Genomic DNA, 13266 nt, shown 5'->3' on the forward strand with positions numbered 1-13266 from the left:
CCATTATGCCTGGCCTAAGGCTATCTTGTAGCCATGGTAGCTGAGAACATGTAACACTGCAGGCACACCAACAGCACAAACCTCAGTGATGGACACAGAGAAATATGCAAACTTTTTGTATAAGCACAGATACAAAAATCAGCGGGGGACAGTGCTGGTGAAGGAAGGAGGGGCGCTTTTCAGCGGATACCTAGAAGCCACACCCTTCATCCTCCATTTTAAGTCTTACAAAACTGCAGGTAAAATGCTTGCCTGCAAATGTGAGGACCTATGTTTAATCCCTAAAGTGCATGTATGTTTCCAGGCTTAGCAAGGCAGAGACAGATGGACCCCAGGGCTCAGGGCCAGCCAGTCTGGCCTACTTGGCAAGATCCCGGCCAGAGAGACCACACCACGAGGAAACAAAGCAAAAGGCGGACAGTGCCTGGGGGAACACTGGCTGCTCTCTAGTATGCATGCTCAGGTGTGCACACATATGAACATGGGTGCACATGGAAACTGGGTAACAAACCCCCTCATTTAAAGATGAGCACTTGCTTCTAACTGGATCAAAGACTGGGGGCTGGAGACATGGCTCAGTGGTTAGGAGCACTGGCCTGAACCCAAGTTCAATCCCCAGCACCCACATGAGAGCTCACAACTGCCTGAAACTCCAGTTCCAAGGACATGGCTGCAGGAATAACATCAATGCACATTTAAAAAAAAAATGTGATTCAACAAAGCGAGTCCAGGACAGCCAAGGCTACACAGACCCTGTCTTGAAAAAAAAAAAAAAACCCAACCAACCAACAACAAAAACAAAAAATCAAAGACTTAAAATTATCGAATTCTTTTTTTGAGACAGGGTTTCTCTGCATAGCTGTTCTACAAAGTGAGTCCAGGACAGCCAAGGCTATGCAGAAAAACCCTGTCTCAAAACCCAAACCAAACCAACCAAACAAAAAAGATGACACCAAGCTGGGTGTGGCAGCACACACCTTTAGCCCTAGTACTTGGGAGGCAGAGGCAGGTAGATCTCTGAGTTTAAGGCTAGCTTGGTCTACAAAGAGGTTCCAGGGTAGTCAGGGCTACACAGAGAAATCCTGTCTTAAAATCCATGCCCAGCCCCAAAACCACAAAAGACTTGACACCAAAGTAGAATCTGTAAAAGTAAAAATGAGTAACTGAATCTAATTAAAAATTTTATGCTCTGTAAAAAGCCATTGTAAGAGGGCTAACAACCACAAGCTATAGATTGGGAGAAAACGTATGCAAATTGCATACCCAACAAAGGATTAAGGCCTGGAGTCTACAGAACAGTCAGACTTGGTTGGAAGTGTGGCTCAAGCAGCAGAGCATCTACCTGGTTTTGACCCTCAGCACTGCTGATAGCCGGACATGCTACCACAACAACCACCACCTCAACACCGAGACCTGGGGTGGTTCAGAAAACAGGTGGCAACTGCTCATTAGTTTTATCAAAGACAAAAAGGTGCACAAAAAGGTCAGCAGCGACCAGGGAAGCGCATCTTCACCTGTCACAAGGAAGCTGCCGGAACCAAGAATCTGCAGGTAAAGAACAGCAGGGGACCTGAGCTCAGTTCTGAGTACTGCACTACTCTACGCTTTGATGCCCTGGTCTCCACAGGCAACTTGACCCGGTGCACATATCCACACACACCTATAAGATTAAAAATAAACCTTAAAAACAAATAAAGCATCATCAACAAAGATGTTAGGGGCCTGCAGAATGAGCTGTAGCAATCTAGGAAAATTCATGTCCCTACATCCAGGTTACATGCCAGTCCTTGTACCATTTAGATTGATGGCAGTAGCAACTGTCGTAAGGATCCTGTGGTGACAGGAGCATCCTTTTGCTAGCGCCAGAGTGACTTTGCAGCACAGTCCGACCACTGAGGAAGCCACCTGAGTACTAACTGAATGGTGACCTTCGGTTAGCTCAAAAGAAAAGCCAGGGGCGCATGGGGGTCAACAGTATGTTTATTTCCTCACACACCAGTAGGCCTCACTATACCTATCCCACCTCAACACAGACAATCCGTGGCTAGCTGTTCCTTTCTGCAGTTCTAGCCACTTTTTTGCTTCCCCCTTCGCCTCTGTGGTAAGCAACAGCCTGTACAGGACAACACAGGTGCTAAGTGCTTTGGGAGGAATGTACAGACTAGGCAAGCCCTACCTAAGGGAGCCAGTCCCCTGCAGGGGCAGAAGGCAGACACCTTGATGCTACTCACAGCAGCTGGGAGTAGGGGTGGGGGTGACCATCTGGACCGGGTTGCCAAGCTGGCTGTAGTTAGGTAAGCATGGAGTGGTATCAGCCAAGTGGCCCTTTCTCTTTTCCCAGAACCATGACCTTTCAAATGCTTTCACAGCACCTGCTCCCATCAGACACGCTCTAGTCACACAGGGATGGGAGGAAACCTCTCAGGACTCTAATCACAACTCCAATTCTTGTCAGTTTCCTGGGAACCTCAAGCGCCCCAGGTTTTCTGTCTCTCAAATCCTCTGCCGTGCCGATCCCACAGGCATTATTGGGGAGTTGGAGGTGAGCACACTGGGTAGAACCCTGGAGAGCTGGGCAAAGAGACAGAGGTGTGTTTCCAAAATAAAGGAGAGAAGAGAGAACAGACAGAGCCTAGGAGGATATCTGGCCTCCACCAAAACAAAAGATTTATTAGGACCACCTGTCCTTGGAGCTGCTGGCCAAGGCCCTTCAGAGATGGTTCACCCTTACGGATGAGGACTCTGGTGGCCAGCACTCCCTGCTGGTCTCTAAGCAGTCTGAACTGAAGTGAAAGGTCATTTGGCTAGCTCCTCAGCCACTGCTTTCCGCATCTTGTCCTTGAGGTAGGCGCATTTCTGCCATTCAGACTTGAGATCCAGCCATTCATAATACGGGACCTGGAAGAAAGCAGCGGAGACAGGTCACAGAGGCTGTGGAGTCCTTTTCCGCCCTTACATGGCCAGTGCGACCCCTCCTACTGTCAGTGCTGGTGACTGACGGCTTCAAATACCCAACCCTTGGCCTCAGTGTCCTCAGGAAGAGCACAGGGAGTGAGGCTATGCACATGGTGAGGTGCCAGCAGGGCTTCTGAAGAAAATGGGACAGCCCTCAAAGCTCTGAAGCTTTTCTTTGAAGGAAACTCCGCACTGAGGTGTTCCTGTGTTGCAGCCCCACGTGGCCACACAGCGGTGTTAACTACAGGCCTGAACCCTAGCGCCACAGGCGCAAGCTAAGCTTCTGTGTGTATAGTGGGGGAGGCACCGGCTTAGGGTCTAGAGCTGGGTACCTGCCTCTATCCTGCTAGCTCTTTTAATTAGGTAGGGGCTTCTCCCTTGGCAGTGACCCGTGCCCAGCAGGTACTCACATCTACCACTAGGAAGCCTGCAGCCAGAACATGTCGACGGGCCAGGACAAAACGGCCCAACAAGTCCTTGCTTCGGCTGTTGAAGTTGGGGAACTCCCAGCGTAGGAAAGCGATCCTGGCAGAGGAAAGGGTGCTTACAAGGCATGTTCTCAGATCAAGACACTCACAAACAGCAGTGGCCATGACGAGGGTACCCACCCAAGTACCTTTTAGCTCCAGGGGGTAGTGGCCGGTTCCCAACTGACTGGGCAAGGTGAGGAGCCACAAAATCTCTTAGGGGCAGAAAGTGGCCATCAGCACTCAGGAGTACCTCTGCATCTGCGGGGAGGGAACTGGATGAGACCTACAGGAGACGCCTCAGAGACCCTTCAGTGTACACACGAAGATGCATTGGGGGGAGGCGCCTGCAGGCCTCTGTTGTTAATCGCTGTACCACGCAGAGTTACAAAGGCCTGTTCCATTTAGACTCTTTCCCAGTGGAAGGGAGCACTTACCCAGCACCCAGCCATACTGTGTGGCCACCTCCAGGCCGCCCTGGTCAGCGTTCTCCAGCAGGGCCTTCAGTGTCTCCTGCAGCTCCTTCTGTAGGGGTGTCATCTTCTTGCTAGAGGACAAGGGAGTGGGTGCTACAGCTGAGGCTGGCAAGAAAGGGCCTTTATATTCAGGGTGCTCCAGCAGGGCCGTGGTGTTGATGTGCACCAACTTCTGGAAGGTACTCTGATCCTTTGCAGATGTGCTTTCTGGGAAAGGAAGAGAGGTTGGGTGATGTAGAACAGCAGGTGCAAAAAAGAAATGGGGATCACATGGACAGCACATTCTCCACAGCTGCAGGAGAGCAGGGCCTGACTCTTGACAGGAACTCTACTACCCCTATTTGACTGCTTCCCCTCGGTGGGGAGGCCTGGAGGCACTCAGAGGAAGGGGAAGCAGGCTATCTAGATGAGACCTGACATGCTGTGGTCATATGGTGGGGGAGGAGGTCCCTTTCTGTCACAGACCTAGGGAGAGGAATAGAGAGGAAGAAGGAGGGACGGGGGAACAATTGAGATGTAATCTAAATAAATTACTTAAATAAAAACAAACAAACAAAAAAGAAAAGAAAAAAGAAATGGGGATCACAAGGGACAGCACATTTTAAGGCTGTAGTGTCTGCACAGCCTTAGGCTGGTTCCAAAGTTAAGATCTATAGGCCAGGGAGCTAGAGATGGCTCAGGTTAAAAGGCTCAGAGTCCAATTCCCAGCAACAGCATGGTGGTTTACAACCATCTATAATCCGATATGATGCCCTCTTCTGGCATGCAGGTGTACATGCAGACGAACCACAATAATAAATTTTTAAAAAATCTGTAGGCCAATCACAGGGAGTAATTCTAAGACATCATGGGATGTGCTTTGTGCACTCTGGCCTTCTCCTGACTCTGCTCCAGTTTCTTGCCTGGCTGGTAGAACAGCAAGCTTCCATGTTCCAGAAGAGAATGCATGCTTATGTTGTGTGCAGGGCAGAGTCCTCACCTACCTATAAACCGTGTGTGAAGTCCAGGATGGAGAACTGTTTGCAGCTCTGCTTCTCGTACCTGCTGCAGCACACACAGTGCCCAGACCAGGTCCACCTGCAGGGCTGGCTCCAGGCTTCCCAGCATGGTGTCCAGCTTCTCGTGCACCTGAGCAAGGGGTACAGTGGAGAAGCAGGCTCAGCAGGGCCTGGAGCACCCTAGCCAAGTCTGCAGCCACTTCGGCTCTTGACCTGTCATACTGGAGCCAGAGGCAGCTGCTAGAAAGCAAGACCCACATCCTGACTAGGTAAAGCCTACACCAATCCCAGGCTAATGTACAAGGAGCCTTCTTCGTGCCTGGAGTCGAGTATCCTGGTGTGTTTTAGCTAGGTTTACTCACATCTTGCCCATGAGCAGGGACCTAGGCCTCAAATTTCTTGTGAAATTTGCTCCCCAGTGGGCAACAGTGATATAGCTGCTTTCAGAACCACACCAAGCCAATGGCCAATAGCCTGCCTGTGCTCCAATGACCCCTGGGATGCCCCTACTCTCTCACGCCAAATGCTGGGCTGTTCACTCCCACCCCCGCCACCCCTGACAGTGGCCAGTGTGTCAGGAAAGTGGTTTTGAGTGCGCATACCAAGTTGAAGAACTGATCCTCCTGCTCAGGATGAAAGTTCAGACGGGCAAAAGCAAGAAGCACACTGCACAGATGGGCTAGGGAGACGTCCTGAGCTCTGCTCAGGAGGTGCTAAGACAGTAGAGAGACAAGTGTCAGTGGCCTGTCAGCAGCAGCCTCCTCCCCTCTCTAAGAGCCCAGACTCTGCACCCAGCAGGAGCTTCCCAGAATTCACCTCCCTGATAGTGGCTTTGATCGCTATAGGGACATGTGCACTTAGGCACCATGTTTCCATACAATCCACATGGATGGTCAGAAGCTGGAGTACAAAGGTGCCTCCCTTTCCTGTGTAGAGTCATGGCTGCCCCAAGATAAATGGCAACAGGACAGGACACTCGGGAACAAAACAGGCAACTGCCTTCAAATACATTTTTCTCCCCACCACTAGACATCACCTTCCAAATCAGAAACCTGTATTTTTGACCCACAAATGAGTATTTTCAGTTTGACCTTGCTTCCATCATTAAAACAGCAGTTCTCAACGGAGGCCTGCAAAGCCTCTCCACAGAGCCCTGTAGTCCTAACTCACCTGTGTAAAGGCTTCAAACAAAGGCAGGTTGAGCCACTTGAGGAAGGCGAAGGACTTGGCGCACTGGGCCACCTCGCCAGGGGTCATGCTGGGAATGAAGGGTAGGAGGTCAGCAGCGAGGCGCTGGGACACTTGGGTCTGATGGAAACTGAGTTTACCTGTGGGGCAGAGGTTCGTTGTGGGGGAGGGCAGTGCCCACGCTCACCGCCCCACCCACCTCAGACTTCACATCTGGGGGCTTGGTGTCTGTGACTACACTTATCCCCAAACCTAGCATAAAGAACAGGGCTCAGGAGTCACAGAGTTTCTGTGGCAGCCTTCTGGGCCAGTGCTCGCCATCATTAGGACAGGCACTGAATTTGACACAGCTGCAGGTGTCCACAGCCGGGGCTCTCTCTTCTCACCGTAAGCGTAGGCCAGGTCCAGGAGCATGCCTTTCGTCAACGGGAAGGGCTTCTGTACCAAGTGGTAGGAGATGGCCCGCAGCAGGGGCACTGACCGCCGGCTCTGTGCTGCCAGCGACATTAGCACCTTCCGAAGCTCATCAGGGCCAAACTGCTCCACCAGCTCCAGGCACTGTCAACCACAGCCGCGCAGGGATCAGCTGAAGTGGCTGGGACGAGCTGGGGGCAGGGGTCCCATCCAGTGCAGCCCCTGTGAGACAGCAACTGGGCCTGAGCTGACTCAACACAGGCCCGGCTGCATAGAATCAGCCTGTATGCCTGCCCCAGGAATGCCTGGATTTGGAGTGCAGTGTCTGCAGCCAAACTTATCCCTAGGTCCCAGGGTAGGGGACACAGGGCCCATGAGCAGCAGAGCTTGCTGTGGCAGCCATTTGGGCCAGCTCCCATCATGAGAAGACAGGAACCGAATTTGACTTGACTGCAGGGATAGCAATACGGAAGGGGTAGTAGACAGGGCCACCTCTAGAATTCTAGCTAGAAGCTGAGCTGTGCACGGGATAGCTGAGGCCAGACCAGGACTCCTGTGTTAACTTCAGAAGTTACCTACCACACCTACTTCTCAAGATCACGTGGTTAGATGTTGGGTTTATGTGGCTGGAGCCCTTGTCTCTGCAAGACTTGAGACTGTATAGATGCTTCCAGGGCTCCAATCCCATTTCTCTTTTGCAGAAGACTACCACCCAAGGAACAGCCCCAACATCCCAGAAGGTCTGTTCTCTGGCCCATACCTTGTCTTCCACGTGGTTTATCAGTGACTCTGAGAGGTGCTCTGCCTTCGTCATCATGGTCACCACCGTACGGCTGTCATTGATCTCTGTCCAACGCCTTTCCAGATGCATCAGCAGCTCAGCCATCAGCTCTTGGGAGTGCTGCTCCCGCATGGAGGAGGCACAGGCCTCAGCCAGGAAGACCAAATGCTTGTACTTGAGCCTGCGCAGACGCCAGCGTACCTCCTGCTCCACTGACCGCAGCTCCTTGGAGGTCTGAGGAAGCCCTAGTGTATACAGGCTCCGCAGCAGCTTCACAAGGGTCCCATGCCAGATCGAAGATATCTGCACAGAAAAGGAAAAAGGCAACGTGAGGCCAGTTCCATAGGTATCTAACACAAGCATTCCGAGCAGCTACTGCCAGCCCAGCCTCACAGGCCCTGTTTCCTGAACCTGTTCCTGCAGCCTAAGAGTCTAGGACTTTTACTAGTGGTGGCCTAGGTAGCTCACCTCTGCAAGAAAGAGTTATGTGTAAGACAGAGTCCTTAATATAGACTCAGTCTGTGGCTGGCATGGTCACATGGCGCATACCTGAGCTGCAAGCACAAGAGATACAAACACTGGCCAGAGAACACAGGCCCAGGGGCCTTGCCTCCAACAGCACCAGGTTTCTATGGCCAGTTTTGGTATACACTTATTACTTTTGCTTACAATGACAAATTTTTAGGTATAAAAAAACATGTCTTTTCTTCAGAAAAATTATTTTGAGTCTGAAAAGCTCCAACCCTCCCTTCTACTTTTCAACAAGTTTCTGGTGATGTGCAGTTGTCCCCAAGTCTCAGCAGTTATGAGTGCAGATCCTGTTGTCCTATTGCCACTACTGCCTCTTTTCTGAAAAGGCTGATTCTTCTGTACACTGAATGACTCAAGTCTTAGGAGCTATGGCTCATCAGGGAAGACAGCAAATGGTGTGATTACTTGTGCATCAAACTCTCTGCACCTCTCATCACCTCTGAAAGGAGAACGGGAAGCGCAGTGGAAGACAGAAGCTGCTGTCTGAAGGGCTGAGAGGCACCACTGCTATTCCGGCCCCTGGGAGGTCTGGGTGTCTGCACTTCCTGGTCCTCCTGGACAAGTCCACCTTTGTACATACACACAGTGGGGTTACTGTAGAGCCTCAAAGAATGTTGGTGCCTCACACAGGAGGCAGGGAGGGGTACTCAGAAACTGTGGGCAGGGGTGGGGCTTTCCCAGGCCCCTGCATTTACAGCCAGGAACAGTTTAGAGCTGCAGTTTTCAAACCTGAACAGCGGCAAACTGTCAACATTTTACATTGTAAACACTTGGCTTCAGGGATGGGGAGACAACTTGGAGGGTAAAGCGCTTGTAGCGAAGCTGGATGGAAGGAGAGAATGGACTCCTATGAGGCAAACACTGACCTCCACATGAACGCTTAAAAGCACAAACAAAACAAATAACTTTAAAACCACAGAACCTCCTGTTTCTATTGTTACTATCTTTATTCTGCAAAACAATGTTTAGTCTTGTATCTTAAGACTTTATCTATGGGAACATTAAACAAAACCCAACTGCAACTAAAACCTCATAGACTAAGGGGCTTATTAAGTTTATTTTATGAACTATACACTCAGGAAGAAACAAGTGAACATGACTTGACACACACTGCAAACTAAGTAACATGCTTAACTACACCTGCATGGCAGAAGAGACCATCAGATCCCTTTAAAGATGGTTATGAGCCGCCATGTATGTGGTTGCTGAGAAGTGAACTCAGAACCTGCACAAGAACAGCCAGTACTTTTAACCACCAAGCCATCCTGCCGCCACCCTTCCTCCCTGCAAGTCTTTAAAGCATTTAGCCCAGCCCTTCTTTATCACACTGAGACAGGGAGTGAGAGGCAGGTTAGCCAGGGCAGGTTTGCACTTCCTTTTAGCTGGCGAAACGCCGGGAAGTAGCTGTGTGAAAGAGCATTTCCTCCCGCTGTAGTTCAGGGGGCTCTGCTGTTGAGGGGAAAGCACCAAGGGAACTGAAAGGAGCCAGGCTCATCTCCTGCACTTCTGACACCAGGTGTCAGTTGCTTGTCTTTGATGCCAACATTTACCTAATAGGTTCCTGGGAGCATAAACAAAAAGCACTGGAACGTTCTTTGAAAACTAGAATAAGAAATGCCAGGAATATGCCTGGGTAGGCTGGTACACACCTGCAATCCCAGCACTCAGGAGGCAGAGGCAGGCAGATCTCTGTGAGTTTGAGGCCAGCCTGGTCTACATAGAGAAACTGCTTGAAAACCAAAAAGCACCACCCCTCAAATGTCAGGAGCCCTGTCTAATAGCAGGTGTCACCTATCCAGGCAACATATTAACACTCACCTGACTGTCTACCAGCCGGAGAAGCTGCTGGAAGCGAGCATCCTCCATAAGCAAGGCCTTCTCCTTTGGCTTCTCAGACAGCAGGTAAGAGAGGCGGATGAGGATGAGGGCCGCATGATTGTTGTGCAGGCTGTGATCCCCACCTAGCAGTTCCAGCAGTTCCTCTGGCCTGGTGGCTTTCTCAATGAGGGAGTCCACCTCCTGGTGCTCCGGGTAGGCAGTAAACACTTGCTCTCTCCCCAACAGCTCCGTCAAGGAACCTGAGGAGGGGGAACTGGCCGAGGTGACTGAGGAGGTCAGAGTCTTACAGGCCACTCCAGCAAGTCTCAGTTGGCCGAGTGGAGCACTGGCAGGGATTAGGCGGGTAGCTTCTCTCAGCAGGCATGTGCACTGCTTCATCAAGCGAACTGCCATGGTGGGGAGGGGAGGGAGGTAAGACCCCTAGCAAGTGATTCCAAAGTCCTGAAGAGAAAGAGAAAGTAGTATTATATAAGCTTAGACACCAGCATGAGAATGACGAGAGCTGGCCTCAGCCCTTCTCTGCTGCGAGCACTCACTATGTACGATGGCACAAGAGCCTTGAGCGGCCTCTGCTTCAGGACAGAAAGTGGCCAATTCCGGCCTGGGAGGCACTAGTCCCAGCCGCACTTCAGAATTCACCCAGATCCCCGGGTCCCCCTTTCTGTATGAGAATCTGGACATGTGTGTCTGGTTATTTTGTTTTTTACTTTCGCTGGTATCCAGGATCACAAATTATTGGCGTGGGCTGGAGAGATGGCTCAGAGGTTAAGAGCCCTGACTCTTCTGAGTTCAGTTCCCAGCAACCACATGGTGGCTCACAACCATCTATAATGTGATCTGATGCCCTCTTCTGGCCTGCAGGTATACATGCAGACAGAGCACTGTATATATAATAATAAATAAAATATTAAAAAACAAACAAACAAGCAACAACACCCCCCCCCCACGCCAATTATTGGCTTAAAGAAACATGACAGTATATTCTAAGTCAGAATGATTTTGGGAAACTTAGGATATATAACTCATGTTCCTGTGATTTCTGGGAAACACACCAACACCACGGACATGGGAGTAAGACTCCCCAAATGAGGAAGGCTGCCTCATTAACCAACATTGGGGGTTGGGGGGGATCATTCCCCATGACGGGTGTAGTGTAGCACATCTTTAGTTCCAGCAGAGGCAGGCGGATCTCTGTGAGTTTAAGGCCAGCCTGGTCTACAAAGTGAGTCTAGGACAGCCAGGGCTACACAGAGAAACCTGTCTTTAAAAAAAAAAAAAAAAAAAAAATCACTCCCCTTAACTTTTGGATTTTTTTTTTTTTTTGGTGTGTGTTTGGAGGTGGGGGTGGGTGGAGAGATTGCTCAGCAGTTAACAGCATTTGCTGTTTCCCCAGATTAACAAAAGTCCCTAGCACCCTTGTGACTCACAGAGCTACCTTTCACTCCACCTCCATGGCTCCTACTCTTTCTGGGCCTCTGTCCACACACACACAGAGACACAGAAATAAATAAATAAATAACTGGCTTAAAAAAAAACAAAAAAACGAAAAACCAAACAAACCAAAACTAAAACGGCAGAGTTTCATATAGCCCAGGCTGACAACAATTATTTCATGTAGCTGAGGGTGACCTTCAACTTCTATTGCTCCTTCCTCCACCTCCCAAGTGTTAGGATTACAAGTACCCTACCTACCACTCCTGAAGATCAACCCAGGGCTTTATGTGAGCCAGGCGAGCAGTTCCAACCGAGTCACACCCCGGAACCCGTGAACTGAATCGATCACAGCAAACACTCCCTGACACCACACAGAGCCACCTTCCCAGTTTTTAGCTAAACAGCACAGGCTCCGCTCCAAATAACGCTTTGCACTTTCATCCCACGGTGCACGACTTGGTACTACTGCCCTCCCTGCCAATCACGGGGCAAAACACACTGACCCCTTTTCAAGTCCTGCCATATGTTACCTTCTGGAAGAACACACTACATATCCGTCCATACGGTGCTTCTTTCCACAATCCTGCCAGTCTTGCTCCCTAAAGTGAGACAGGACCCGTGTGAGACGGAAAGCACCTTGAATTCTTCTGTTTCCGGGAATCAGGCATATGGCTAGCTTATTTTATTGTCATATGAGCAGATTACTGCAGCCGTAAAATGACTGGCTTAGCCACCCTGGTCTGCAAATTGAGTCTAGGACAACCAAGACTATGGGTGAGGGGGGGGGCTAGAGAGATGGCTCAGCGGTTAAGAGCACTGGCTGCTCTTCCAGAGGGCTTGGGTTCAATTCCCAGCACCCACGTGTCAGCTTACACCTGTCTGTAACTCCACTTCCAGGGGACCTGACTAAACACCAATGCACATTAAAAAAAAAAAAAAAAAAAAAACTACCCTGAGAAGAAACCTTGTCTTGGAAAAAACCAACAAAACAAAAACAGACTAGCTTAACTTATACTTACCGGGAAATAAAATACGGTTCGGAACCCAAACCCAGTATCTACCACTTGCTGAACCCAGTAAGGAAGCGCTGGCAAACATTATCGCTCTTCAAGACAACTCTAAGAGCAATTTAAGTCAAACCTGCTTCTTAAAGTAAATATCCATCCTGAAACCTAAAATACAGAAACACGAAAAGCAACTGGCAGGGGACGCCAAGGGTCACCGCGGGCTGCGTAGCTTCCTCGGTTAGGCCTAGCGTCCAACACCCGCAGAAGGGCGCGTGCGCAATAGCCGGCAGGAACCGAATTTGCAACCTGCCAGCGCCCTTGGGTCACGGAATCAAAAGCCCCTTTTCCGGAGCTCCCCACAATGGCCTCGCAGGCCCTTACTAACTGGTACCCTTTCCAGCCCCCCTCCCCGTCCCGGGTACCTACGCTCAGCAGCCCAGTCTCTACATGACGAGAGACTGGTGCAGCTACCACCCTCGCTGACCTCCATCAGCCGTATCACCTCCACGCGGCCTGGCGCGCCCACGTACGTCATCTGTGCGCCGCCGGAAGCGAGGTTTCTAAGTGCTGCCGGCGGGAGGCCACGCCCTTCTTCTTTTCCCAGCAGGCGCCATCTTTGCCGAGCACAGGTGTCCCGTATTTGGGAAGTTCATACCGAAAGGAGGGTACATCGGGCCAGAACCTCCTTCTTGTGCAGTGTTTGGGTAGCTTCAGTCCGTGTTGCCCTGTTCCCTTGGGCCTTTCACAGGTTCTATAGGAGAGGTGTGAGTTTGGGCGACGGGTCGCGGTGGTGACATTGGGGTAAGGGGCGGGAGGGCGCTTCTTTAGCGGCTACTAATTACAGAGAAGCAAATTGTAGCTCCAGCTGAAAATCTTCGTGGGAGTGCAAGAAGTTTGTCTAGTTAAGCCGCAAAAGTACGGACCTCATACGATGGCTGTTATGATAAATGATGATGGGGCGGCGACGGGATACCGTGGAATGGCCTGTACGCTGACAGTGGCACACTTATAAAAATTCCTGTAATTTCAGTACTGGAGGTAAAAGCAGAGGTTAGCCTGTGCTACTATTGAGGCCCTGTTTCGAGAAGCAGAACAGCCGGGCGTGGTGGCGCACTACATAAATCCCAGCACTTAGGAGAGAGAGGCAAAAGGACTTCTGTGAGTTCGAGGCTAGCT

General features: G+C 50.6%; 1 protein-coding gene and 2 non-coding genes across 3 annotated transcripts; all 3 read right to left on the reverse strand.

Moving 5' to 3' along the window:
• Positions 1 to 2528: 2528 nt before the first annotated feature.
• Positions 2529 to 12642, reverse strand: Tbrg4 (transforming growth factor beta regulator 4). The gene is made up of 11 exons (XM_051164939.1): positions 12517 to 12642; positions 9629 to 10090; positions 7259 to 7582; positions 6471 to 6642; positions 6067 to 6224; positions 5499 to 5609; positions 4882 to 5026; positions 3860 to 4105; positions 3572 to 3683; positions 3366 to 3480; positions 2529 to 2898 (listed from the first exon to the last, which is right to left on the reverse strand). The coding sequence occupies exons 2-11, from the start codon at positions 10040 to 10042 to the stop codon at positions 2797 to 2799; spliced, it is 1899 nt and encodes a 632-aa protein (XP_051020896.1). The 5' UTR covers positions 10043 to 10090; positions 12517 to 12642; the 3' UTR covers positions 2529 to 2796.
• Positions 6307 to 6439, reverse strand: LOC127206097 (small nucleolar RNA SNORA5). The gene has a single exon (XR_007832779.1). It is a non-coding gene; the product is annotated as a small nucleolar RNA SNORA5 (small nucleolar RNA).
• LOC127206098 (small nucleolar RNA SNORA5) lies at positions 6818 to 6953 on the reverse strand. The gene has a single exon (XR_007832780.1). It is a non-coding gene; the product is annotated as a small nucleolar RNA SNORA5 (small nucleolar RNA).
• Positions 12643 to 13266: the final 624 nt, after the last annotated feature.

This window comes from Acomys russatus, chromosome 22 (assembly GCF_903995435.1).
Source record: "Acomys russatus chromosome 22, mAcoRus1.1, whole genome shotgun sequence".
Classification (NCBI taxonomy): Eukaryota; Metazoa; Chordata; class Mammalia; order Rodentia; family Muridae; genus Acomys; species Acomys russatus.

What these genes read in the sequence shown, in the direction of transcription:
- Tbrg4 (XM_051164939.1), bottom strand. Translation starts at nt 10,042, where the DNA reads ATGGCAGTTCGCTTGATGAAGCAGTGCACATGCCTGCTGAGAGAAGCT. An exon ending in ACTTCACACACGGTTTATAG is followed by an intron (nt 4,106 to 4,881) that starts GTAGGTGAGGAC and finishes TTCCTTTCCCAG; the next exon opens with AAAGCACATCTGCAAAGGAT. An exon ending in CTACCCCCTGGAGCTAAAAG is followed by an intron (nt 3,481 to 3,571) that starts GTACTTGGGTGG and finishes TTCCTCTGCCAG; the next exon opens with GATCGCTTTCCTACGCTGGG.